This window comes from Calypte anna, chromosome 8 (genome assembly GCF_003957555.1).
Source record: "Calypte anna isolate BGI_N300 chromosome 8, bCalAnn1_v1.p, whole genome shotgun sequence".
Taxonomy (NCBI): domain Eukaryota; kingdom Metazoa; phylum Chordata; class Aves; order Apodiformes; family Trochilidae; genus Calypte; species Calypte anna.
In genome coordinates, this window is record NC_044254.1 from 349,740 (window position 1) to 374,201 (window position 24,462).

General features: G+C 57.3%; 2 protein-coding genes across 3 annotated transcripts; one reads left to right on the plus strand and one right to left on the minus strand.

Annotated features, from left to right (window-relative positions):
- Nucleotides 1-11: 11 nt before the first annotated feature.
- STX6 (syntaxin 6) lies at nt 12-24,442 on the minus strand. 2 transcript variants are annotated; one of them, XM_030455223.1, is made up of 10 exons: nt 24,344-24,442; nt 21,497-21,666; nt 20,832-20,926; nt 19,080-19,142; nt 16,911-17,033; nt 15,539-15,645; nt 13,863-13,957; nt 10,476-12,726; nt 6,280-6,283; nt 12-22 (listed from the first exon to the last, which is right to left on the minus strand). In XM_030455223.1, exons 1-8 carry the CDS (start codon nt 24,376-24,378, stop codon nt 12,650-12,652), a joined length of 765 nt encoding a protein of 254 aa, XP_030311083.1. In that variant the 5' UTR covers nt 24,379-24,442; the 3' UTR covers nt 12-22; nt 6,280-6,283; nt 10,476-12,649. The 2 variants fall into 2 exon arrangements, with proteins under 2 accessions (XP_030311083.1, XP_030311082.1); XM_030455222.1 differs by lacking the exons at nt 12-22; nt 6,280-6,283 and adding an exon at nt 980-991.
- On the plus strand, nt 671-9,819 carry KIAA1614 (KIAA1614 ortholog). Its single transcript, XM_030455221.1, is given in 12 exon segments — nt 671-751; nt 754-793; nt 2,362-2,943; nt 3,453-3,516; nt 4,655-4,804; nt 6,030-7,009; nt 7,012-7,275; nt 7,352-7,469; nt 8,162-8,366; nt 8,871-8,983; nt 9,139-9,323; nt 9,626-9,819. Coding segments are annotated over 12 exon segments (2,976 nt in total).
- Nucleotides 24,443-24,462: the final 20 nt, after the last annotated feature.

Consider the following 24,462-nt stretch of genomic DNA (forward strand, 5'->3'; position numbering starts at 1 on the left):
GTTGCCTCTCTGCAGCTTGCCTCTAGTCCAAGGTGTTGTCCTGCCTGGGTGGTGAGTGACCAAAGGCTGAGCAGCCCAGCCCTGGGTTTTCCGGGGTCTGTGCTTTCGTTTTCATCTCTTAAATCTCTTCATCGTCTCTTGCAATCAATCTTCCTCCAGAAGAGAGCCCAGCGCCTTGAAATCACACTAAGCCTGTTGCTACTCACGCCAGCCGCTTCCCGGAGGTTTAATCCCTGCGCCCCGGGAGCTCCCTGCCCGCACTGCCTGCCCTTCCCTTGCCACCTCCCTGGGCTGTTGGTCCCCAGACTGATGGGGACAACACCTCCCAGGCGCCTCTCACTCTCCCGGCGCGGGCGGAGGGTCCGGGATCGCTCTCCGGGACGGCGTGGAGGTAAGGAGGGTCCTGGTGTGGTGAGGGAGGTTGGACCTGGGGGCTGTGGTGTGGAGCGAGGGGCTCTTGGCCCTTGGGCTGCTTCCCCCCCACCCGCCAGTGGTCCCCTCCTGCCTGGGAGCAGCCGAGGGAAGACTCGGGGTCACTGGGGTGGTGGGGTCAATTTAAGAAGATAAAAGTGATTTCTTGCTGCTCGTGCTGGCGGGGGCCAGTGTGGCGGGAGCCGGGAGGAGATTAAAACAATTTCATAATCCTGGTGATTTCCTTTTGATCGGGATTATGAAACCAATCACGAATATCAAAAGCTGCGGCTTAAAGCGGCAGCCGGAGCGGAGCCGGGACGCCCATGGCCCCCGCCGCACCCCTCCTGCCCCCCGGGGACGCTGTCCCCGGCACCTCCAGGTAAGCCGTGCCCGCCTGGGACCCTCACCCTGTGTGATGAGTTTTGCGGGGTCTCGGGTGAGGGAGGTGGGAGAGGTCGGTGAGTGGGGAGTGGGTGGTTCTGCAGGGTGCCTGGAGTGATGGTTTGTGGATGCTCCAAGCTCGGCTCCCACCATCCCCCTGCCCAAAGACGCTGGGTTGGCCCTGGCTTGCCGGGGGCTCTTGGCAGGATTTGGCTTCCAGGGAAGCAGGGAACCTCAGCAAATCCTTGATGCTCTCAGGAGGCTTTTGCTGGATGCTGCTAGAGCAATCACCCCCACCCCGGTGGGACCACCCTCTCCATCCTTTTGGGGCCCCTGAAGCCCCAGAGTGGGTCAGACCCCTCGGGCATCCATCACCCCAGGGTGAAATGTCTCCCGGGAAAGTCCCTGTTCGCCTCCCAAACCCAGACAAAGGACATTCCTGAGAGCTGGCCAAGGCTTCCCTCCATCCCGCAGTGGGGTGTTGGGTCTCTCTTCCTGCGGGGTCCCCTCCCCATCCCCCCACGCTGCTCCTGGCCACCCTTGGGGGCCACTGACCAGCCACGGTGGGGGCAGACGGGGGGGGGCTGCGGGGCTGGGGCGCGTTTTGGCCCCGTGCCCCGGTGTGGGGTGCGCAGAAGAGGAGGAGGAGGAGAAAGAGGAGGCCCGGGCGGGAGGCAGGGCTGGCCACGGCCCCACGGCCCAGCCAAGCAGCTGAGCTCAGGCTCGGCTGAAGGGGCCGGGATTTGCTGGTTAGTCCTTTCTTTTTTTTTTAATTTTTTTTTTCCCTTCCTCTGGTTCCTTCCCTTCTTCCGCTTTGTTCTCCCTTTTCCCAGCCCTCTCCCGATAGTGCTCCGGGGGTAAGGATAACCTTGCCTCCCCTCTTGCCCCGGGACAGCAAAGGGCTGCGGTGACCTGGGGGGGCTAAGGGCCTGGGGTGGGTGCCCCCGGAATGCTCCTGCGGCCCCAGCTACGGGGGAGGCTGCTCCAGAGGTACCATCTGGGCTGGGATGCTCCTGGTGGGGTGCAGGGAGGGCAACAGCAGCCATTGACCACATGGCCAGGGCAGGATGGGTGATGTGGGTGACACGTGTGACCCTGGGGGCTGCAATAGATGGGGGGGTGGGGGGTGTCAGATGTCTGTCTGCTGGCACCTTGGGCCCCATGCCTTGGATCTGTGCGGGATGTCTGTTCCGGGGGTTTCGTTTGGCTCAGAAAGTGCCCGTTCCTCTGGGGCATCTTGCTGGATGCCCTGGGGCGCCCAAAACAGCACAGTTGGACACTGGGGCTCCTGCTCAGCCTCTGGCTGCCCATTCTGGGGGATTGTCCCCCTTTCCCCTCCTTGCTTCAGAGCAATGCTGGTGCGGTGTCAGGGCTCTGGGTGGGTGGTGTGTTGCTCCCCGTCCCTGTCCTCTTCCCTGCACCACAGTGGCCTCGGGTGCCTCTGTTTCCCAGGCACAGACACGGCCGTGCCTGCTGCCCACAGGGCCTGGGGCAAGCGGGAGGTACTGGAGAGGGTGAAGGTGCCAGAGGAGTGGGGGGGCTCACCCCTGGTATTTCTCTCCACAGGGCACATGGAGGGGGGCTCTCCTGCTGAGACAGGGCGGGCCCCGTGGTCCCCCAAGCATCCTGGCCAAGCCCCCACCCCGTCGGAGAACCTCGAGGCCACCCCAAGCCCCCACGCCGTCCTGGAGAGTAAGGTGAAGGCGCTGAAGGAGAGGCGGGGGGCCGGGCGGCCGGGGGCTTCCGCGGCCACACCGGAGCGCTCCTCGCCCAGGAAGCCCCGGGCTCGTCGGGGGAAGCCGGGCTGGGATGCGGCAGCGCCGGAGCCGCGGGCTCAGCTCCGCACGTACCTGACAGACGGGCTGCTGGATGGCGGGGACCCCGCACCTGAACCCCCCCCGACCCCTCCGCCCCGCGCCGGCACCCCGGGGCTCTGGCGGGTGCCGGCATCCAAAGGCGACGAGGGCAGCGGGTCCCGAGGCTCTGCATTCCCCCAGGAGAGATCCCCCGTGGAAAATGAGGTGCGGGAGTGGGGGGCTCCCTCTGCGTCCCCCGCCGTGTCAGGGGGCTGGGAGAGGCTCTCTCTGGCTGAGCGAGTGGAGAGGAACCGGCGGCTGCTGCAGGAGGTGCTGGGCCTCGCCGTGCCCGGTGCGTATTTTGAGCATGGGATGATCGGTTTGGGAAGAGCCCAGGCAGAGCAGGAAGAAAAAAGCTTTGGGGTGCAGGGGGTGTCCTCGGTGCCATCCTCCAGGCTGTGGGTGCCCGTGGGTGACCCCCATGGGCCCTGCACCCTGTGCTGCTGGTCCCACCAGCTGCCTGCTGGGGCTTTTCACTGATAACAGCAGAGCAAGGAACTTGCCTTGGGGGCACTTGAGGGCTGCGGGCATCACCTTCCCTTTGCACACTGCCACCACAAAAGGGAATTAATTTCTCCTTCAAAACCATCTGTCCTGACAGCCCCACAGTCCCCATCCCTGCAGGCCCACCCCATATCCTGCTCCTCTAGAGTGGAGAAGCTGTGACACCCTGTAAGGAATTAGGCCCCCAAAAAGGTGTTTTTTTAAAGCAGGCTGGGCCATAGGTCTGGAGATATGTGGGGTGTTAGCAAGGGGGGCTGCAATCCTGCCAGAATGACCCTTTCCCTGTCTTCTTTTCAGAGGTGCCAGTGAATGATGGGGACTGGGACTCAGGGGTCTCACTGCACAACGCTGAAGGCTGCAGGTAGGTGTAGCACAGCATGGTGGTGGTGAGGAAGATTTCCCCCTCCCTGCCCTGTGTTGTAAATGCACTCCCAAAGCAACACTGAGGCTTGGAAGGGCTGGGGGGGTGTAGGGGATGTGGGAGCATGGAAGGGCTCCAAGGATGCTGCAGTGTGAGGAAGGTCAGACCAAGCAGGGTGTCCATGGGATGCTGGGGCACAGGGTGGGAAGGGAGCTGGGAGTGAGGATGAGACAGAAATTTGCTCCAGGTGCTTAAGAGGATCGAGGCAGCAGGTGTGTGTAATCTTGTTGGCCTAATGATAAACCTCAGAGATATGGACTGAAAATACAGGGGTGGGACAGGCAAGTGAGGTGGGTGGCAATGAGCAGGCTGGGGGCTGCATGGGGGGAAGCAGAGAGTGGGAAACACCCCCTTGGATTGTAGTTACTGGTTCTACAGTAACTGGGGTGGATCAGTGACAGCACAAGGTTGGGAGCCAGGTATGCTACACTTCCTTGCAAGGGGGAGGAAGCCTGGAGTCCCCATGGCCTTGCACAGGGCACTTTCCTGGGGGCTGCTGTGCACCCATCCTCCTGCTGTGAAGAGGTTAAGGCCAGGCTCCCCGAAGTGACTGCCTGAGCTGATTATTTTAATCAGAGGGATTAGGGCCACGGCCAACCAGGAGGCAGCACTGGAGCAGGGCTGTGCCCTCCGAGTGCCAGCACCAATGCATCCCCCAGCCTGTGGCTGGTGGGGCAGGGGGGACAGGGGGCTGTGGGGAAAGACCCTCTGCAGGGAAGGGAACGGAGCTGGGGTGGGGGCACCATCCCAAAGCTACCTGCCTTTACATCACTTAGGGATGTATGCTGTTGGGGAGCAGAGGCAGCACCTCTGCAGTTACCCCATCCACCTCTGCAGTGCGCATGGTGCAAAACTGAGCTGGTTCCTGAGCTGTGTGGGTGCTGAGCTACCCCAGTAGCATCACATCCCCTCCTCCTGCCTGGCACCGAGGGGCACAGGGAGCTTCCTCCTGGCTGCCTGCTCCTGACAGGAGGCCGGGCCTCGCTTTCTCTGGGCAGAGCAGCCACATCGTCACTGTTAAACCACGTCTAATCCCTGTTATTTTTTCCTAATCCCCCTCCCTGCTGTGGGGCTGCAGGGCCTTTGTCCCCGGGCAGGAGCTGGAGCTGAGCCCGCGGCACGAGCACGCCAAGCAGCTGCTGCAGCGAGCCCGCATGAAGGCTCGGACGAACCCCCTGCGTGCCAGCCACGACATCCTCCTGCTGCCCACCACTGCCCCCAGACCCAGGTCGGTGCCACCACCCCTCCAACACCCTTTTTGGGAGGCTCAGGGCCCACGTGGAGCGTGGGTAGGGGTGCAAAGCATGGAACCGTGTGGGCAGAGCCCACACACGTGTGGGGATGGGAGCAGCGTGGGGCCAGGGTCTGACCTGAGCCTCAGGTCCCTGAGCCAGGGTCCTGCCACTGGGAACTCTGGTCTGGCAGGAGCATCCCCCTGCCTGGGCAGGCTTGAAATCTTTGTTGCGTGATGTTTGGGGGGGGTGTTTAGTTGCGTTTAATTATGATAACGTGGGGGCATTGACCCCCTCTGTGGTGCCTTGTCCAGTTCTGGACTCAATAAGGTCATGGAGCTGTTGCAGTGAGTCCAGAGGAGGCCACAGAGATGATCAGAGGGCTGGAGCACGTCTCCTGTGGAGCCAGGCTGAGGGAGGTGTTCAGGTTGGAGAAGAGAAGGCTCTGGGGAGACCTTAGAGCACCTTCCAGTGTCTGAAGGGGCTCCAGGAAAGCTGAGAAGGGACTTTTTGTAAGGGGAACAGTTTCAAGCTGAAAGAGCAGAGATTTAGGTCAGACTTTAGGAAGAATTTCTTCACTGAGAGAGTGGTGAGACACTGGTCCCAGTTGCCAGGGAAGTTATGGCTGCCCCATCACTGGCAATGTTCAAGGGCAGGTTGGATGGGGCTTGGAGCAACCTGGTGCTGGGAGGTGGGAACTAGTGGGCTAGAACTAAACAATCTTTGAGGTCCCTTCCAACCATATCCATTCGGTGATTCTGTGGTTAAGGATGTGCTGGTGGCTGGCTGGGAGGGTTTTGTTTTCCCTCCCCGGAGGAGCTGGGTGCTGGGAGGTTGTTACCAAAGCCCCGTGTGCTGGGTCATGTGCAGCCCGGTGTTCCCAGACTGATTAACCACACACCTCAGCACAGGGAAGGCTCTGGAGGTGGCAGGGTGGCAGTGAGGACACGGCCACAGCCAAAGAGCAGAGGGCTGGAGGGGAGCAGGGTGGCGTGGGGGCCTGGGTGGGTTTGCCTCCTGCCCAACCCACAACCCCACACTGGGCTTTCCCTTTCCCGTCCCAGGCAGCCCTGGCAGCTCACCTGCCTGTGTGTCTGCTTGCGTGTCTGCCTGTGTGTCTGCCTGCGTGTCTGCCTGCGTGTCTGCCCGCCTGCCCGCCCACCTGTCCGTCTGCCTGTCTGTCCACCTGTCTGTCTGCCTGTCTGTCTGTCCCCACGCCAGGGAGTCCAGCGGGAGGCCGAGCCTCACCCCACGGGACGGCGGGAGCCTGAGCGATTCGTCCAGCGGGGACTCGAGCTGTGGGCGGCCGCGACGGCCCCGGGGACCCTCCCCGTCCCGTGTCCGCTTCGAGGACGAGTCGGCCCGCGATGCTGAGGTGCGGTACCTGGAGCGGCTGCAGCTGCGGCACCGACGGGTGCTGGGCTCGGCGCTGCCCTCGCCTGAGCTGGCCGGTGGCGAGCAGCCGGGGGACGGGGCTGGCCAGCCCGAAGGCCGGAGCGGCAACCTCGTGGCCGGGGCCAAGTGCAGCGCTTGTGGCTCTTTCCTCGGTGCCACCACCACCCGAGGCACGGACAGACCAGCAGCCACCGACATGGCCGAAAGCAGCCCCGTGGCACAAGGAAGGACCCCAGGGGACAGCGTGGGGCTGAGCCCTGCCCGGCTGGAGCCCAAAACCAGGGCTCTGGGCCCCCGCGGGTCCCCACTGTGGATCCTCCCCTCCCGGCAGCGCATCCACACTGAGAAGATCAAGGAGACATACATTGGGGATGTCACCTACATCGATGAGGTGGACTCAGCCCTGGAGAGCACCGACACCTCCGATGGCTGCCGGACAGACAGTGAGGAGGCAGGACCCCGAAGCCCCCACCCGCGGGGGCACCGAGACCCCCAGGCTCGTGGGCATGGGACCCCCTGTGCCACCCTGCAGCCAGAGGCGAGGGCTGGGAAGGGGACCTGCGTGGCCAGTGGTGGCCCCAGCACAGGAGTCAGGGGCTCGGGTGCTGCCACAAGCCAGGGAGGGACTGTTTGCCCAACACCACCAAGGAGAACCAGCAGCCGGGAGGATGCAGACCCCCAGCAGCATCCGAGGGGCAAGGAGGGAGTGGGGAACACTGCTCATCCCCTGCAGAAGCCCAGTGAGCCCTCTGAGCAGCTGGGGGCCAGCACCCCCCTGCTGGGCACCCACCTCCCCACTCCCCCCCCACCAAGAAGGCCTGCTCCCAGATGCCTTTCAGGAAACCCCTTTTCACCGGTGTGAAAAGGGCATCGAGCCAAGGATCCCGGGTCCCAGAGCCTGATGATGGGAGCCCTGCACCCTCCCAGCCTAGGGCCACGGCAGGACCAGGGGAACGGCGGGGTCCCTGCAGCCCCAGATGGCTCCCGGGGAGCCCCCTCCGTGCCTTGTCCACTAACAACTGCAACAACACCCGCGGCCAGGATGGGCAGGACACCCCAGGGATGGGCAGAGGTAGGAGACCCGCAGGTAGGGGTGCCCAGGGGCTCCCTGATGAGGCAGGGACATGAATGTCTCATTGCAGTTACAGGGACACTCTCGCAGCCTGTTGTCCCCATGCCCCAGGAAGCTGCTGGTCCCCCTATGGAAGATGCTGGGGCACTTGGAGCACAGCAGCCACAGCACTCAGCCAGGAGCACAGCACAGGGGTGAGTGAGAGCAAGGGGCCACTGGCACTCTGCACCCACTTGGGGTGGGTGCTGCATCCCTGAGCATCCCTCCTCAGCATAGCAGGATGCTGCCAGGCTGAGGCCTCCTGAGGCTGCTCAGTGGGACTCTACCTTTCAGCACCAAAAACTCCCAGAAACCACGATATGGGGGGTATGGACAATTTTGCATGTGTGTTCATGTGGTTTGGGGGAAGCTGTGGTTCACCCCACATCTGGTCCTGCTGGGTGTGTTGCAGCAGAGGCGGCAGTGGGCAGCCTTGGAGGGGTTTAGCTCAGTGCCAGGTCTTCCCTTTTGGGTATAATTAGGTGCTAAATTAGACAGCCTGGGGCCATCTTGGGGCTCACCAAACATGAACCTGCTGGACCTGCGCCCAGGGTGCAGCGTGTCTCAGCCTGGCAGGAAGGTTTGGAAGCAGGGATGGGTCTTTCAAGCCCCTTGGCAGGGTACAGTCCCCTTGGGCAGAGAGCATGGGAGGTCTGTTTTATTGCAAGGGTGTTCTCCTTGAAACTATGGTGAAAATGGATAGAAAAGACCTTCAGGTCTTTTTGGCTGGTGAAGGCATCCCGTGCACGTGCAGGGCTATTGCTGTGGGGAGGCAGCTACACCCCGGTCTCACCGTGCACCCCAGTTTCCCCTTGCACCCAGGTAACCAGAGTCCCTCTGAACCCAGGGAGCCAGGGAGGCCACAGAGCCACAAGGGCAGCAGCAGCTCAGCGCTGGGGCTGAGGAAACTCCTGAGCAGCCTGAGCCAGAGCACCAAGCAGCGCCTGGGCCGCTTCCGCTGCTACAGCATGGAGCAGCTCCCAGCCCCCAGCAGCAACCCCCCGGCTGGCCCCACCATGAAGAAGTCACCCTCCCTGCAGTCCCTGCAGCTGGTGAGTCCAGATGTACCCCCACACACCATGGGGGTGTCTGCAGGGTGGGTGGGTGGGCACGGAGGGGCTGCAAGAGGAGGGTTGGTGGGCTGGGGTGACCCATTTCCTGAGCACCAGCCCTGGGGATATGGGGGTCTGTGACATCCCAGAGCTGCTGGGTTTGCAAAGCCTGGAGATAAACGGGGAGTGGTAAAGGGAAGGAAGGAGTGAGGGGGGCTGGAAGTGCAGGTTTGGGGAGGAGATCTGATGGGGTATTTTGGTTCTGGGTCAGAGCTTGTGTGCCACAGCCAGCTGGTTAGTGAGGTGCCTTCCCAAGAAGGCCCTGGGGAGGTGTCCTGATCCAGAGTGGGGGACAACAGCGTATCCCTCCTCAGAGGTAGTTTGAGGAGGGCTCTGGTGAGGGGTCAGGGGTGTGGGATGCCCCCTGGGCACATTGGCAGAGGTAAAGCTGTGATGCTGCAGTGTTCATGGTCATCCCTGTCTCAGCCAGGTGCTTTTCCCCAGGTGTCACCCTTCTGCCAGCCCCAAAAAGCGGCCTCCATCCAGAGCTTGCACCCCCTCCTGGGCAAGGCACCTCGTGCCAGTGCCTACCTCCTGCCCCAGACCCCTGATGACAGGTAGGATGGGGCCACCACATCCCTGCCATGCCTGGGAAAGCTGTTTTGGGCTGCTCAGCTGCCCGTGTTCCCTTGGTGTAGCCAGGGACCCCACCATCTGGTTCCCAGCAGCTTCTCAGGGTCCCCACTCACCCCGTCTCTCCTCCCCCCCACAGGAAGGGGCCCTCAGGGCCACGGCGCTCACTGAGTGTGGAGGACATCGGGGCGCCCAGCCGGCTGCGGGCCGTGGGGCGCGTGGTGGAGGTGTTCCCTGATGGCACCAGCCAGCTGGAGCTGCAGAGACCTCCCCACGGGGCCTTTGGGTTTTGTGTCACCTCTGGGCACGGCCGGCCCGACACAGGTACGTGATGTCCCAAAGCTTCAGGGGAGTAACACCCTGGCTCCTCCATGGTGGCTTTTTTCCCTCCACAGCAGTGAGCCTGGGGACAGCTGGGTCCCCAAGGGGTGGTGGTGGATGGTGGGACGCTGCCCTCTCTGGCGTTGTCCTCGCACCGTGTCCTACACTCCTTGCCTTGGGACACGCATCCCATCCCAAGGGCCATTTGCAGTGAATCTGTTGCTGTGCACAGAGCCAGTGTGCAGCCCCTGGGCACCCCGGGGGGCACGAGTGGGGGGCTCACCCACCCCTCTCCCTCTCCGCAGGTGTCTACGTGCAGGAGATGTCAGACGCCGGCACGGCCAAGCTGTACGCGGGGCTCCTGGCTGTGGGGGATGAGATCCTGCAGGTCAACGGGGCGGCCGTGTCGGGGCTGGGGCTGCCCCGCATCCGGCAGCTGCTGCTCCAGGCGGACACCCTGTCCCTGCGCGTCCTGCGGCACCGCCCCGTGCCCCGGTAGCCCCGGAACAGCTCCCGGGAAGCCCGGCGGGAGGAGGAGGATGTCCTGCAGGACAGCGGGGCGGGGACCGGCCTGTCCCACGGTGCCAGGACCTGCCCCACGGTGCCAGGACCTGTCCCACGGTGCCAGGACCTGCCCCACGGTGCCAGGACCTGCCCCACGGTGCCAGGACCTGCCCTGCTCCAGGACAACGCCGGATGTGTGGGGGGCAGGAGGGGTCCCTGGACTCTTGGGAGCCGGAGAGGGACCAAAGCCTCGCCCAGCGTTCAGCATCTCCAGGTGCTGCCCCGAGTGTGGGGACAGGGGGCAGCTCAGCCCTTCCATTAAGCCAGGGGACAGATCTGTCCTGCTGGGCACTCCTGGGGTGGACAGCATGGGGACATCCTGGTCCCCGCATCCCTGGGAGATGTGGCACTCGCTGCCAGCACTGGGAACTTGTGCCTGCAGGCTGATGAGTTTATTTTAAATTATTTTGAACTGCAAAATATAAATATATATATATATACACATGTATGTATGTCGTAACAAAATGTGTCCTTGGCTTGTGGGTGGCATGGAGAGGCTGGAAGGTGGCCAGGGGGACATGATGTGCCCCAGGGTTGTGGGGCTTCTGGTAGCCAGGGGTAGGCCTGGGGAGTGTGCAGGTGCTGCTGCACTACAGGACACGGATCCTGTTGCAGGGTGCCAGCAGGGATCCATCCATCAGGCAGCAGCAGTGCCTTTATTTAAAGGGAGGGGCACCACCAGCAACAGAAAAAACAAACATACAGGGAGAAAAAGGACCAAGGACAGTTTGGTGGCATGTGGGTGATGCCAGCAGCTGGGCCACCCTCCAGCAGTATCCCAGGCTAATGGAGTGGCAGTCCTGCAGGGATTGCTGGGAGCCATTCCCAGAGGAGGAACCACCGTGCTGACAATACCAGGGAGTGGGAGGTGTCCCCCTGCCCCGGGCAGGACTCCTGCTCCTGGGAACCTGCTCTTGGACAAAGCCTGAGGAGCTGCCCTGGCACTGCCTTGGCAAGGAGACACTGCCCGATTCCTGCAGCAGAACCCAAAGACGTGAGGAGCTCCACAAGGATCAGGATCAGCTCCTGGAACAATCAGTGGAGGTTGGTGCTGTGGGCACGTGTGTGGTCAGGATGGGTGCTGGGTTCCACCCCAGCATGGCTGGGCAAGGCACGGTGCTGCTGGCTGTCAGCACCCACGGGGTGTGGGGGACACGGGGGGGTCACAAAGCCACTTGAAGGGAGCCATAGACCCCACTGGGAAGAGCATTCCATAGGGGCTATGCACCCTGGAGGGAGAGCTGCCTGCTGGTGAGCTTCCTGCTCAGGGAGGATCATTTCTCAGGGGTGATTTCCAATTTCAGAACAAGGCTCTTAGCATCAGCACCCATTGACTTCCTCCCCCAGCCCCACCTGAGACCCAGATGGGAGGCAGAAGCCACCCTGTCCCCACTCTTTTGGTGCCTGCAACTTAAATATGGGAACAGGCCTCAGGAAGAAACTAATTTTGCTTTCCTGAGGAGTCACCCTTGGTCCTGCACTCGGTGCTTGCAGTGTGACCTCTCTGTCCACGTTCCTCCCCAGTGGGACTGTCAGGCTGAGCTTTTTCCACCACATTTTAGTATCAACCACCTGCTGACTCCTAATTCACTGTATGAGGCAGACAACATGCTACCCAACACTGCTGAGACAGCTCCTGTGACAAACAACTCAAAGGTAACAAAAGGACTGGGAAGAGATTGAGAAACGTGACCTAGCACTGAGTTGCCTGACTTTTGCTTTTTTAATAGAGGTGTCCCAAAAAATAGTGGGTGGGGAAAATGAAGACATCCTATTTACAAGGTCATATGCACTTGAAGTACATGATTGAGCCCCATCCCTCTGATAACTAACACGTGTCGTGCACCCGCAGAGAGAATGTGGCTCCAATGGTCATCAAAAAATCTTTACAGGTTTTTTTTTCTTTAAAAAAAATAAGTTATTTTAGACCTGACAAATCACTTGCCAAAGAGAAGCAGCTGTTAAAACAGAAGCAGTTACTCAGTTATACAAGGAGCAAAGAAAGCATCAGTTAGTGAGCTTTAGAGGCTTGTATAACGAAGGAGGCAATTTGAAAGCTTTCAGAATCTTGCTCTCTGGCCAGCGGCTGTCTGCCAGCTTTCAGCGTGCACCGAGACCCCAGGAGTAACGCTCTGGGGTTTCTAACCTGATGGCTTCACCCCGCACCTATCCTGTCAGCTCCTGCCGAGGAGGGGGCTGGGTGGGAACGCCCTGCCCGGGCTCACCCTCTGACTGGTGTCACCGTTTGGGGCAGCAGCGAGCCGGCCTGTGGGGCGGGGGGAGTCCGGCCGGGGCTCCCCTCCCTCACCGTGCCTGTGCGGGGTTTCCCATCACCGCTCCTCCCGGGGAGGCTGCTGACATGGTTTGTAATGCTCAGTGAATTCATTAATTCCCCTCCCTCCCTCACGTCCTGTCCTCCCCAGAGCTGGCTGCTCTGTATCTCCAGCTCAGCCGGCTCCTACCTGCCTGGGCTGGAGGCACAGGGTTGAAGTTCCCCCTCTTGCTGCCCTAGGTCCAGACCTGGAGCCCGTGGCCGTGGCCCCACAACAGAGGAGAAGGCAGCCCCAGTCCTCCAGCCCCTCTCCCCAGGGCCAGGTGAGACACCAGCAGAGCTGAGCCGTGGTCCTCAGAGGAGAACGGTGAGAGCTGGGTGGGGGGTTTCTTGCCGGGGCTCTCTGTGGGCGGATGGAAACAGTGAGAGTTTCATTTCCCCTGTTACGGGGGGCAAAGGGGCTGAGAGGGAGCACCCGAGGAAGTTCTGTCCATCACAGGATGAAAAACAGGATGAGCACCACCAGCAAGATGAGGAAGAGGACAATAATTGCACACCACTGCCGCCGATCTGAAAGGAAAAGGAAGCATCAGTCTCCCTGCTTTAACAGGGAAGGAAAATCAAGGGACAGCTTTTCTTCCCTGTACTGCAAATAACCCATTTTAAGCTTGAAGAAGCCATAAAAAGCCAAAGCAGGCGCTCCTTTGGCAGCATGCCCCACTGCAGCTCGTGGGCTGACTGAGCTTCTCCTCCAGGATACATCCAGGTTTGGGGTCAGCTGTGGGAATTTTGAGGCTTCCCCCCAGTCAAGTTCAAACAGACTGAACGAGCTGGTTCAAAAGCAGCCAGGAGGGAAGAGCAGAGAGCTACTGTGTTGCTGCTCATGTGTGGAGTAATCTGTTTGCTAGAGAAACACGAAGGGGTCCGGTGAAAGCTGCCCTAATCCCACAACCTCATAGATCCCTCCACCAGCCTCATCCTGCAGAGCAGGAATACTTCTCCTCCCGCCTCGCTGCTGCCTCCACAAGGTTCCCCAGCACCCGAGGGAGGGATGGTAAGGGCTGGGAGAGCCGAGCTGGGGACTTCCCAGCAGCCAGGCCCGGCTTCCTGTCTGCTCCGCCTCTGCCTGCCAGCCCCCGGCTCAGGCACTGCCGTATTAGGACTTTCCTTGTGGGTTCAGCCTCCCACCCCAGCACAGAAATTGCCTTTTTCCTCTGCCAGCTGAGAGCCACATGTAGCAGACACGAGGTCTGAGGGCAGGTAGGCCTGGGGAAGGGGCTTGCTGCATGCAAGCTTTCTCGGGGCAGGGGAAGCCAGGCACAGCGTCGGTGTTTTATGGCACCTGGAAAGCTTTTGTTATGCAGGCACAGCCCGGAAAAGTGCAGCAGAGTGGGAGGCTGCTAAGCTTCCCCTCCCACCATCTAGAGGGGGATTTTCCCAGCACAGCAGTAGCAGCATAAATAGAAAGGCATCTGTAAACAAAACAAAGGCAGAGGACAGGCTGCAGAGCAGAGTCTGTGCAGGAGCAGCTGCAGGGCTTGGGAAGTTTTCTCCCTCTTTCAAGCACCAAGAGCTGCTCCCTGCCCTCTGCTGGGGTCTGGGATGGCTGCTGGTGGACAGGAGCACACAATATCCCAGCCTGAAGATCCGAGGGCTTGTCTCGGTCTCTCCCTTTCCAGGACTGGATCCCACTTCCCAGGACTTACCACTTGTCATGTGAGAGACTTTGGCCAACTTTTTCATGACGTTGTCAAGCCGTGACTGAGTGCTGTCCAGCTCATGGGAGAAGTCATCCAGCATCCTGGGGACAGAAAGCATGGCATGTGTCAGCAAGTGACATGTCCCACGGGATTTCTCATTGGTCTCACACATGCTGATCCAAACACTGATGTGATCAGGGTGTTTGTTACACCTGGCAGTGAAATGTGACATGGTCTGGTCTCCTGAAAGCACCCAAGGTGGAAAAAAAACCTGCTGAAGCAGCAGCAGCTCTGCTCTGGGAGGCATTTGGGACTACAGTCAGACTGGTGTCCCCCACAGGTGCTCGTGGCTAAGCTCTGTGCACCCCTGCAAGGGGCAGAGTGGGGGACATCTCATTTATGATCTATGATTAGCAGAGGCTGGTTAGGCACATTTAAAGTCCAAGCTGGCACCTAGATCTCTTTTCTTGTTCAGGGCTTGTAGTTGAAGTTAAATCTTTCTCCAGTTGTCTATCAAGGAGCAATGAGATATGCAGTTGCTTTTAAGGTGCTTTTTAAGCTGTAGATGGACATTCCCCCTCTACTCCCTCCACACAGTGACTGTAATGGATCTGAAAGCCTTCCTGAAGCCATGCTTTGTCAATGCCAAGAACCCATCTGAAGAGAAACAGGCACATCCAGAACCGAGGTACCAATCCAATCATCTCCAGCCATTTTAGAGACATTCAGAAGGACAGCTTCCTTCATTTGGAGTTCTAGGGCACTTAAACTTTCACTCAACAGGGAAAAAGGAAGAGTTGTAGAAAACCTAATTGCAGTAGCTATCTACTACTGTCTAGCCAGCCCTGACGGCTTGTGTGATGGAATGGCTTACATCTGGATATGGACACACCACACTGATCTGCTTGCTGAGAGCAGAGGACTCTCATGCTGCACCACTTCAGAGGAGATGGGTTTAAATTCCTCCTCTCCATCAAAGAAGACCTCACTTCAGACTCCCATCAGACAGACAAGGAGGGGTTTGGGGCATCAATCCTTCCAGCCTCTCTGGAATTGGTAGCTGTTAGCCTCAGTAACTAGAAACCTTAGGCACTTGTTTGCAAAGGACAAGAACTGGGAAAGAAATCTAATTTATATGTAAATGATGGATGCAAATGACTTTGTGAGTTACCCTTTAACCCTTTCTGTGGCAGAGGGTTATTTTTAGCTTTAAGTATGAACAGCAGTCTCTGTGCTATGTGTTTCAGAACAACAGGAGAGCTCCCAGGTCATGCAGCTGTCCAGGGGCAGCACGACATGCAGTGGAGTGGGACAGCACCCAGCCTTCCCAGCACAAAGCACCTCTCCCTCATCTGCTGGGTACTGCCACCTGCCTGAAGCCAAGGAGCACAACCTGGGGAGGTGTTTAGAAAAAAAACCAAAAAAACAAAGGAAAGGGGAGGAAAGGGCAACAGGCAGCTAAGCCTGCTGTAGGTGCAGGCTTTAAAACAGATGAGACTGGGGTTGTATCCTTGCAGGCTGCGGTAGCAAATGCTTTCCCTTGCCTGAAATCACAGGCTGGACAGGAGAGGCTGCCTGAGGGATGAGCAAATCCAAGGCCTCCACAGGGGCAGGGATGTGCCCCAGCTGTGCTGCAGCCAGCCCTGTATCCCACTGGGTTTCTGTCACTGTGTCTCACTTACACTGCCTGCTCCTCCAGCTCCCCACCAATGCGCTGGGACATGTTCTTCAGCACCCCGATGCTGCCAGAGACCAGCTCCAGCTGCTCATCCTGCTGCTCCACAATCAGCTGGGGACAAAGAGAAGGGAAACGGGCAATTACAGGTCTGCTGCCTCCTGGAGCTGGGTCACTGCCAGCCAATCTATCAGATGGACACTCACTGCTTGGCCAACATCAGCTGCAGGGGCTGGATACAGACCCAAGCCCCCCAGGAATGAGGCCCACGTTCCTAAGAAGTGCTGGAGAAGTGACAGGGGCAGTAAAACCTCCCCAGCATGACATCCCTGCAGCACAGCTGGCTCCAGTCTCCTGCCTTCCCTGCAAATCCAGCCTCAGCTCAGCCATGCCCCCTCTCCTCTCTGCTGCGCCCTAGAAGGCTAAGACAACTCTTTACAGGGGAAGGGGCTGCTCAGAAAAACCTCTGGAAGCCCCCCTGCCTGCAGCAGGTACCAGGGAGCCACACTGATGCTGTGCCTGGGAAAGGCAACCTGAAACACAGCACCTCACCAGGGGTACATGTGAGTAAAAGGCTGTTGCAGCTTCTACAGCTAAAAATATCCAGTCTTGCTCCCAGTGTGCCAAAGGAAAAGGTCTGCTGATGTTTTAAGTCATTCTGAGGGCACAGTCATGCTGAGGATTAGATTTACCCTAGTTACCTACTTCTCAATCTATTTATCTTCCTTGAGTCACTAGGTAGACCTCTCGTTGGGAAGCTGGGACTTGTGTCTCAGCTGGGAGCTTTAGCAGGGGTTGCCTCCTCTCTGCAGCCCTGTGTTTGGGGGGGCTGCTGCATGCAGGGCTGCACCCTGCCCAGGCCCTTCTCTGGACAAACTCCTCTGGCACTGGGAAGCACCCCCTCAGGGCTTCTCACAAAGCCTCAGGAGTTCTCACAAACCTGCTGTTGACAAAGGCAGGAAGAGGAAGCAGGCACAGTGCTCCTGTGCTCCCAGTCTGCTCTGATGAAGATGCACACAAACAGCAAACATCAGCTCACTTTTTTAACCAGGGGAAGTTGTGTAAGAGAAATGGGTTCTGTTTGCAATGTTTCTGCTCTTCCAAGGATTTCAGCAACCCTTTCAGTTACAGCATAGTGTGCTACATCCTTGTTTGCCTTATGGACAGAGCAGGAGACCCAAGCCTCTTCTCCAAGATGCACCCAAAGCTGTGCTGTACAGATCTATGCATGGGTGTATGCTGCAGGCAGAGAAGAGCACTGTGATGTCAGCCTCCTGGACCTAGACCAGCCAAGGACTGAGGTTTTTTTGGCTCTTGCAGCTGGTACCTCACCCGTTTGGCAAGAAGGTGTTCAGTCTGCATGTTGCCAGCTGCCTCACCTGTTGTTGAGCTTGCTGCTCCTCGATGAAGTGTGAATTTGCTAATTGCAGCTCCCGGTCCAGGCGGCTGTATTTGTCAGGTCCAGAGCTCCAACTCTGACTCCCACTTTCTCCCAGGAGCACCTGAACAGACGTAGAGAGGTCTTAGCAACACCACGGTGCCTGCTCACAGCCTCTCCACAGGCTGCAGGCAACACTCCTGCACACCAGCCTGGGAAGCCTCTGCAGCAGAGCTGGGGCACAGCCCACTGAAGGGGTCCCCAGGAGGTCTGCACAGCACAAAGGACTGAAAGATGTGCTCACTGCTGCGTGCCAGGGTGTGTAAGCTGGGGAGTATCTGGATATTTGTTAACATATGCACAGCTTGAACTGAACACTGTGCTAGTAAGGACAGAGGCTTGGGAGAGCCTGGATACAGAACTTAACCAGCTGAGCTGACAGGAGAACAGTGCAATGTGCAACCACAGCTCGTGTTCTTTGATTCAGGCTACCTGTTTCTCCAGCATACCACTCAGCTGCCAGCAGACAAGACTGCACTTGCTACCTGCTCTACAACCTGAAAGGAAAAGCTTGTGCAATGTGAGCAGAGAGGTGGCTTTCCAGCTGAGGAAGTCTGGTCCCTGAAAGGGGAATAACAGGATCAGTAGATGCTGGAGAATGAAGGTGGCCTGCAGGTGAGGAGCTGCAGCCTGCAGCACTCTGAATGAGTTAGAGCTCTGCCCACCTGTGTGGAAGGCAAGCCCTCACTGGACTTGTCTCACAGCTTCTGGATGTGGGCAGGAAGGGATAACTGAGTTTTTGTGAGGAGTGGCCAGGCAATGACCGGGCTGCTCCAGCAGGCTAAAAAATACCCCACAGCTTTTCTCCACAGTTCATCTGTCCAAAGAGGAGCAAGGACAGAGCAAGGACTGACTGTATGGGAAGCCAACAGAACATGTGGCTTCATCTGTCACTGAGACACTGAGCAAGCTCCTGCCCATATCCAGTTCAAGCAGCATTACTTGATGTGGTGCAGCAGTTCTGGTGCAGCAGTTCTGCTGCAGCTTCAGCAGAAAGGCCTCTGTTTGCCAGCCTCAGCCTGGGGGTCAGGCCACCCCCTGCCAGCCTCTTGGACACCGAGGCAGGCTGGAAGAGCAGCTGCAGCCCAGGCTTTGTTGCCTGGAGGGAAGGTGAGGGGCTGGAGGAGGGAGAGGAAGGCAGCAGAGGGGAAGTCAGCTTCCTGACCAGATGTCTGTGGGTGAGCTGGGCCATATGGCCTCCTGCAGGCAGCAGGAACTGCGAGCAGAGGAAACGCCGCCGAGGTGGCTGCGAGGCAGGGTGTGAGGAGGAGCCTTGGCTCTTCAGGGGGAGCACCACACCACACCAGTTAACCCCATAACCAACTCAGTAACAGCTCTCAGTGCTTCTCAGTACCTTGTTGCAGTTTGTCATTTTTGCCAGAAGGTGCAGCCAGGTAAGTTCACTGAATGAAATGCACAGCAGCCTCCAGAGTCAGCTCTGAGATCTCCTTACAGCCTCCCCTCAGAGAGAAGCACAACCTGCATCTATTTCTGTTCCTTAGGTTACAACTGCAGGCAGCCTGAGACTCCTCCAGCTTCTTCCATCTTCCATGGCTAACTACCAGGAGAGGCAGCTGTGCCACAGGATATTGCCACATCTTGGCTCCCAAATACCTCAGAGTGCAGGATTACATTCACTGAGAGGGATTCTGAGCCTTTCCCCGCCCCCAGGAGAAGGGAGATTCCCCTTTCTAGGGATGATGCAACACTGACAGTTGTACACAAGCAGAGCTGAAGACAGAGACAGATGGTGAGTGCTGACTTATTGCTTTGAGAGACGGGCTGGGAAGAGGGTGGCAGCAATGTCCTGAGAGAAACAGCTTTCTCTGGTCAGCAAAACAGACACAGTTCAAACACAGCTTGGCTGCAGCAGGCAAGCCCTTCCCAGAGCAAAGGATTTTAAGGGGATGAACTTTCAGACAGGACAGAAAGTGTAATTACAGCTTTTACATAGTTTTGATCAACACTCTCCACTCTGTCTTACCATGTGGGGCCTCCAAGTGGAAATGGAAGCTTCACCTAAGACACACCTTAAGACAACAGCTGCCTGACTCCTCCAGGTACCACACAGCCACTGCATTCACCCAACCTGCCCACCTCTGGCTCTCACCTGCCTGTTTTTCCTTTCAACCAGTGCTTGCATGGAGGAGTTTGACATCTGGTCCTTCATATCCTGTTCAATGAAAGAAGAAGTGTCAGCATGGCATTTGAGGTGACAGTCAGCTTCAGGGTGCTACAGGGCTCTCTATATCCAGCCAGGCTTCTCTAGGTTGAGTGAGGGGAGGCAGATTTCCTTTAGAAATGTATGATTTTGAAGAGCCTGGAAGGGTATTGTAGAAAGCATAACCCAGTTTCATTGTTTTAATAATGCCAGAACCAGTGGCTATGGGGTATTTTTAAAAATATTCTTTGTTTACTACTAATTTTGCCTATTACAGCCACAAAAGAATTTGATTTATGTAGTGTTAAAATAATTTTCTCACCAACAGAACGTAAGGGAGGTCTGTTTTGTTCAAGGCCTTGAAAGCCTGCAACTCCCTGAACTTTATTGCCAGTTCCATCTGTTTTTATATTGCATAGGAGAGAGATTTCCTGCTCTGTGGCTATCCTCTCCAACTGTGCCTCTGGTTTCTCTTTTATCAGTTGCTGATAAAAGTTTGCTGATGAGCTCCTGCAGGAGATCACTGGCCACAGAAAGCTCCCCATCCCAACCTAAAGCAGTCTGTTTTTTACAGAGATTACCAAGTTGTCCTTAGCAATATGACCTGGCAGAGGCTGATCCACCCACACAGCTCTGATGCCACTGGAACATTTAGATCCCTTTCCCTGCTCAGAGCTGTGCCACACAGCACTGAAGAGCTCCAGAGCCCAACAGCTATGCACAGGCTGAGCTGCATCAGGAGATGGCAGTCAGCTGCACAGTGCCACTAACAAATTTCATTTAACAGTGAGATGCTGCTTTAAAACCCATTAGCCAGCAGTTTCCAGCCAAGAAAAGAGGACCATGGACTGGGCTACACCAAGGGCAAGGCAATGAGCACCTGCCTGCTACCCTGGACCAGGGCAGCAAACCTTAGGAACTGCATCCAGTCTGCAGGTAGGGTAACAGCTGCTTGCTGGCAGCCACAGAAATGCATTTTGTGAAGCAGGAACATCAGAGAGACAAAAGGCTGCAGAAACTAAGCTACGTTCAGTGTAGCTACTAACAGGGAGAAAACTTCCTAACTCAGCTAGTCACCAGGCAGTGTAGCTTCTGGGAAGATGCTTCATCTGTTTTTTACCACCAAGCTGTTAAAATTCTCCTTTTGCTTCTGAAGTGTGAGCTTAAAATAAAAAAAAAAGAAAAAAAAGAAGAAAAAAAATCTTCCTGAAGTTAAAAATAAATCTAGTGGTTGTTTGGACTGTTTTGTAGCAGTAGGAAGTTGAAGTCACCATGTCAGTAACACCAGGCTTTAACCATCTGTTGGTGTTTGAAGTGGAGTCTGTTTTTGAAAACTAACTCTACAAAAGAGTACAGAAAGAGCAGGATTTTCTCCCAGCTCTGAAGGGAGGCTCCAGCCCCCCCTGCATGACAGCAGGGTCTTTGCCTCCCCAGCTACTACAGGTTCCCAGGCATGCTGTTGTGAGAGGTGTGAAGGCTTAAAGGAGTGCCTACCACGGGGCATCTGCACCCCCAAACCTGTCTGGGCAGCCCAGAAGAGAGCACACAGGGCAGAGGAAGAAGCCTAAGAGCAAGAAAGCAGCAGGTTTATTCTCTGCTCTCCACTTCAGCATGGGAACAGTCACAAGCTTTCTTTTTTTTTAATCCTTTAATCACTCCCCCTGCCCCCCTCCCCGCTCCTGCCAGACCCAGGCTCCTTACCCTGACCACCTGCCTCGTGCTGGTGATGAAGGCTTTCCTGACCCCCAGCTCTGTGGCATCCAGGTTGAATTTCCGTGGGTTTGCCTCAACGATGCGTGGGCAGGAGTCAAGGATGTCCCCCCAGCAGTGCTGGGTACACACGTGGAAGCACCGACCCTCAGGCTCTAACAGTGGCTACTGTACTGTGCCTAGCCCCAAAATTTTACCAGCAACGTATGAAAAACTGGAGGAAAAGCCAGGCATAGCAGGAAGGTACTGTGCATGCAAGCACCACTGTGAGGTTTCTATCTTGCATTTTTTTTTTTGGTTCTCCAGTGCTGTGCAGGGCTTTCAGGAGTGTTCAGGTGAACACAAGGCAAACAAGAGTATTGCTGGAAGCCAGCCCACAGTATGACTGACCACACAGAAATGCAAATTCATACAGCACAATAGGCTTTCTAGAACAAAGCATCTTAGAATACACCTTGTCAAAAGGAAAACAGAAAGGCACATTTGCTGTAATTTCTCATTTGCAGTTTGAGTAAAGCCAATGCACGTGCAAAATCTCATCCCAGATGAGATTTTACTTCTGCAAAAAGTAACTACTGGCAAGCACTGGCACGTGGAAGTTTAGTGCAACTAGGGAGCAGCACACCCCTGCCTCCACAGGGCCACGGAAAGGATATTGATTGTTTCATCCAAGTCTTCCAGGTCCCACTCAATGCTCCGCAGGTTGTTTCTGAGCTCATTGGTGGTCCAGTCGATTTCTTCTCTTGTGGCAATGGAGGGATCTTGCAAGAGCTCCGTCCACCTCTGGAAGAGCCCCTGGGCAGTGTTCACAGCCTTCTGCACCTCCCTGCAGCCAGGTGAGTGAAAAGGAGTGAAGGGATCAGACACTGGGACAGCCCCAAGCCCAGCTGAGCAGGGAAGCACAGCTTTCTCCCAAGCAGCTTTCCTTGAAACAAGTTTTAGTTTATTTCTTGTAAAATAAGGATTTGCCCTGCCTGCTGGACAGTCCTGACCCCTGCTGCAGCACAAAGTGCTGAGCAGCAACAGCTTACGGGTCAGCTATTGAATGAGGGGCTGTTTCTTTAGGGGGGTTTCTGTCGAGTGTCACACAGGCAAGCCAGGGCAGAGGCTCTCTGGCTGCTGCTGTCTTGCACACTCCCAGCAGCTTCACTCTCAAGGCTTCTGACTGCCAAGGTGTGATGGCCCAAGGGCACACAGAATCACAACAACTGTCCCCACAGTACTGCCAAGCAGACTGTGGAAGGCAGCACTGTTTGTTTTAATTCAGCATTAAAAAAATACACAGCTCTTCTATCCTGGCTTAGGGAACCCAAGTCTTTTCTGCTGCTCTAAGCTTTTTGGAGACAAGAGCACTGGCAGCACGGGAGGCAGACTTTGCTGACACCACTGCTGCTTTGATGTGCTGGGGCTGCGAGTTTGGGTCAGGGTGGGTACCTCTGTGTTTACCAGCCCTGCAGTCCTGAGCTATGAACTGCTTCACAGAGCCAGGATGAGGGACATGAGGGACAAGGCTGGACTTTGCTGGTGGGAGAGGTGGCCACCACCAGCCCAAGAGCTTGCACACAGCATCCAGGTAAGATGCAGGTGTGAATCCCCCAGGAAGGAAAGCAGGTTAGCAGTGAGGGAAGCCCAGGACAGATGAGCTGAGCCCACACCCTGCAGGGCTGCCAGGTCTGCAGCTCTCTCCAGGTTACACCACGGCCTGAAATATTCAACTTTGCTGCCAAGCTGCAGTCTCCTGGTGCACATCCCTCCTTCTCACACGACTGTGGCTCTGAGTCTGCCACATCTAATGCTCTAAAGTCAGCAGCCTGCACTTGGGATTCAGGAAAGCTTTAAGCTTTGTTCCCTTCATCACTTGCTAGCAAGAGCTTTGCTTCTTTTCTTTCAGCAGTACCCACGAGCAGGAACTGAAGGCAGAGCTGGATGTCCTGATGGGAGCCATTAGGAACTCCAGGAAAGCAAACTGGACGGCTCCACCAGCCCCTTCCACCCCAAACTGCCAGGTAATAATTAACACGGGGAGTGGCAGCAGATCCCCTCTCTCCTCCTGGGAACCTCTCTGGAAAGTTGGACAGGACGTTTGCTCCCCACCCACTGAGACTTGCATTTTTTCCCCTTCAAGCCAGATCAACCTGGCAGAGTGATTCACTTTCCCTGGCTGTAGCAGCATCCCTTCCCACACCTCTCCTGCACACATGGCTTTCCCCACTGCTCCCCTGGGAGCACTTCTGCTGCTTCTCAGAGCTGCTTCACTGCACTGTGGGGCAGACAACCAGCCTGAAGCTGGCCTGGGGGTGGCTTTGTGAGACTAAGGTGCTATGAATACATTAAATTATTTCAATCTGCTCCCCCCTGGTGAGGCCACACCTACAGTACCGTGTCCAGTTCTAGGTTCCCCCACACAAGAAAGACAAAGAGCTGCTGGGAAGAGTCCACCAGAGCCGTATGGAGACAATTAGGGAACTGGAGCATCTCTTTTATAAGGAGAAGTTGAGACCTGGGTCTGTTTAGCCCGGAGAAGGCTGAGAGGATGTTATCAATGCTGATAAATATGTAAAAGGGCAGCTGCCAAGAGGGCAGACTCGTTCAGTGGTGCCCAGGGACAAGATGAAGGATGATGGCTACAACCTGGAACACAGCTCCATCTGAACATGAGGGAAATCATCTTTATTTTGAGGGTGTCCAGAGCACTGGTGCAGGATGCACAGAGCGGTGGTGGAGTCTCTTTCTCTGGAGACATTCAAAACCCACCTGGATGCCATCCTGTGCAACCTGCTCTAGGTGAGCCTGCTTTACCAGCAGACTTGGACCAGATGATCTCCAGAGATCCCTTACAATACCCACGACTCCGCGATTCAGTAATTACCATTTTCCTTTCGTCCCGCCTCGGCCACTTTCTGTTTGTGTTTGCTTTGTTCAGGCCCCTCTCTGCTTGCTTCCTCCCACGGCCACCATCCGCACCACTGCTTCTCCCCCACCTTCCACCCTTGCTCCTCTCAACCCTCCCACCTGGACACCCAGCCTTTTCGGGGGGACACTTCCCCAGCCACTGCCACCCCAGGGACATCCGGACAGGCTCTCCCTCACCCCGGACCAGCACCTGCAGGTAAGGCAGCGCTGCCCTTCTCACTTCTTCCCTTCTCCCCTCTGGATCCTTCGCTCCGGGGAGAAATCACCACAGAAATTCACCCCGGGGCCTTCCGCGCTCGGCCCTCGGCGGCGGCCACCCCAGCCAAGGCCCCGCTGGGCTGCCGAGCGCCGAAAGCCGGAGCAGCCCCCGCACCTCTTTCAGAAGCGGTGAGGCCGCCATTTTCCCTCACCCCCCTCACCCCCACAGACCCCCTCGGCCGCCGCGCACCCCTCGGCGGGGGAAAGGGAGGGAGCGGGGGGGCCCTCCCTTGCCGCGCCCACCCCGAGAAGTTCCCTCCCCCTTCCCCAACCCCTTAGGACCCCTGAGAGGGCCTGGCTATCTCCCGAGGCGGGGTGGGGACGGTGCTCACCCCTTCACCACGAAGAAGGGGTCCTCCATCGACATGGCGCCGCCGACACTGCCGCCGAGCGACCCGCGCGCCGCCCGGACACGCCCACCCCCTCCCCGACGGCCACGCCCCCTCCCTCC

Coding starts and splice junctions, on each gene's coding strand:
- STX6 (XM_030455223.1), bottom strand. CDS start 24,378: ATGTCGATGGAGGACCCCTTCTTCGTGGTGAAGGG. Junction 20,927..21,496: donor AGACTTGGATGAAACAATCA/ATATCCTTTCCG, acceptor ACTCCTGCCCAC/GCATCGTTGAGGCAAACCCA. Junction 19,143..20,831: donor GCACGAGGCAGGTGGTCAGG/GTAAGGAGCCTG, acceptor TTCATTGAACAG/GATATGAAGGACCAGATGTC.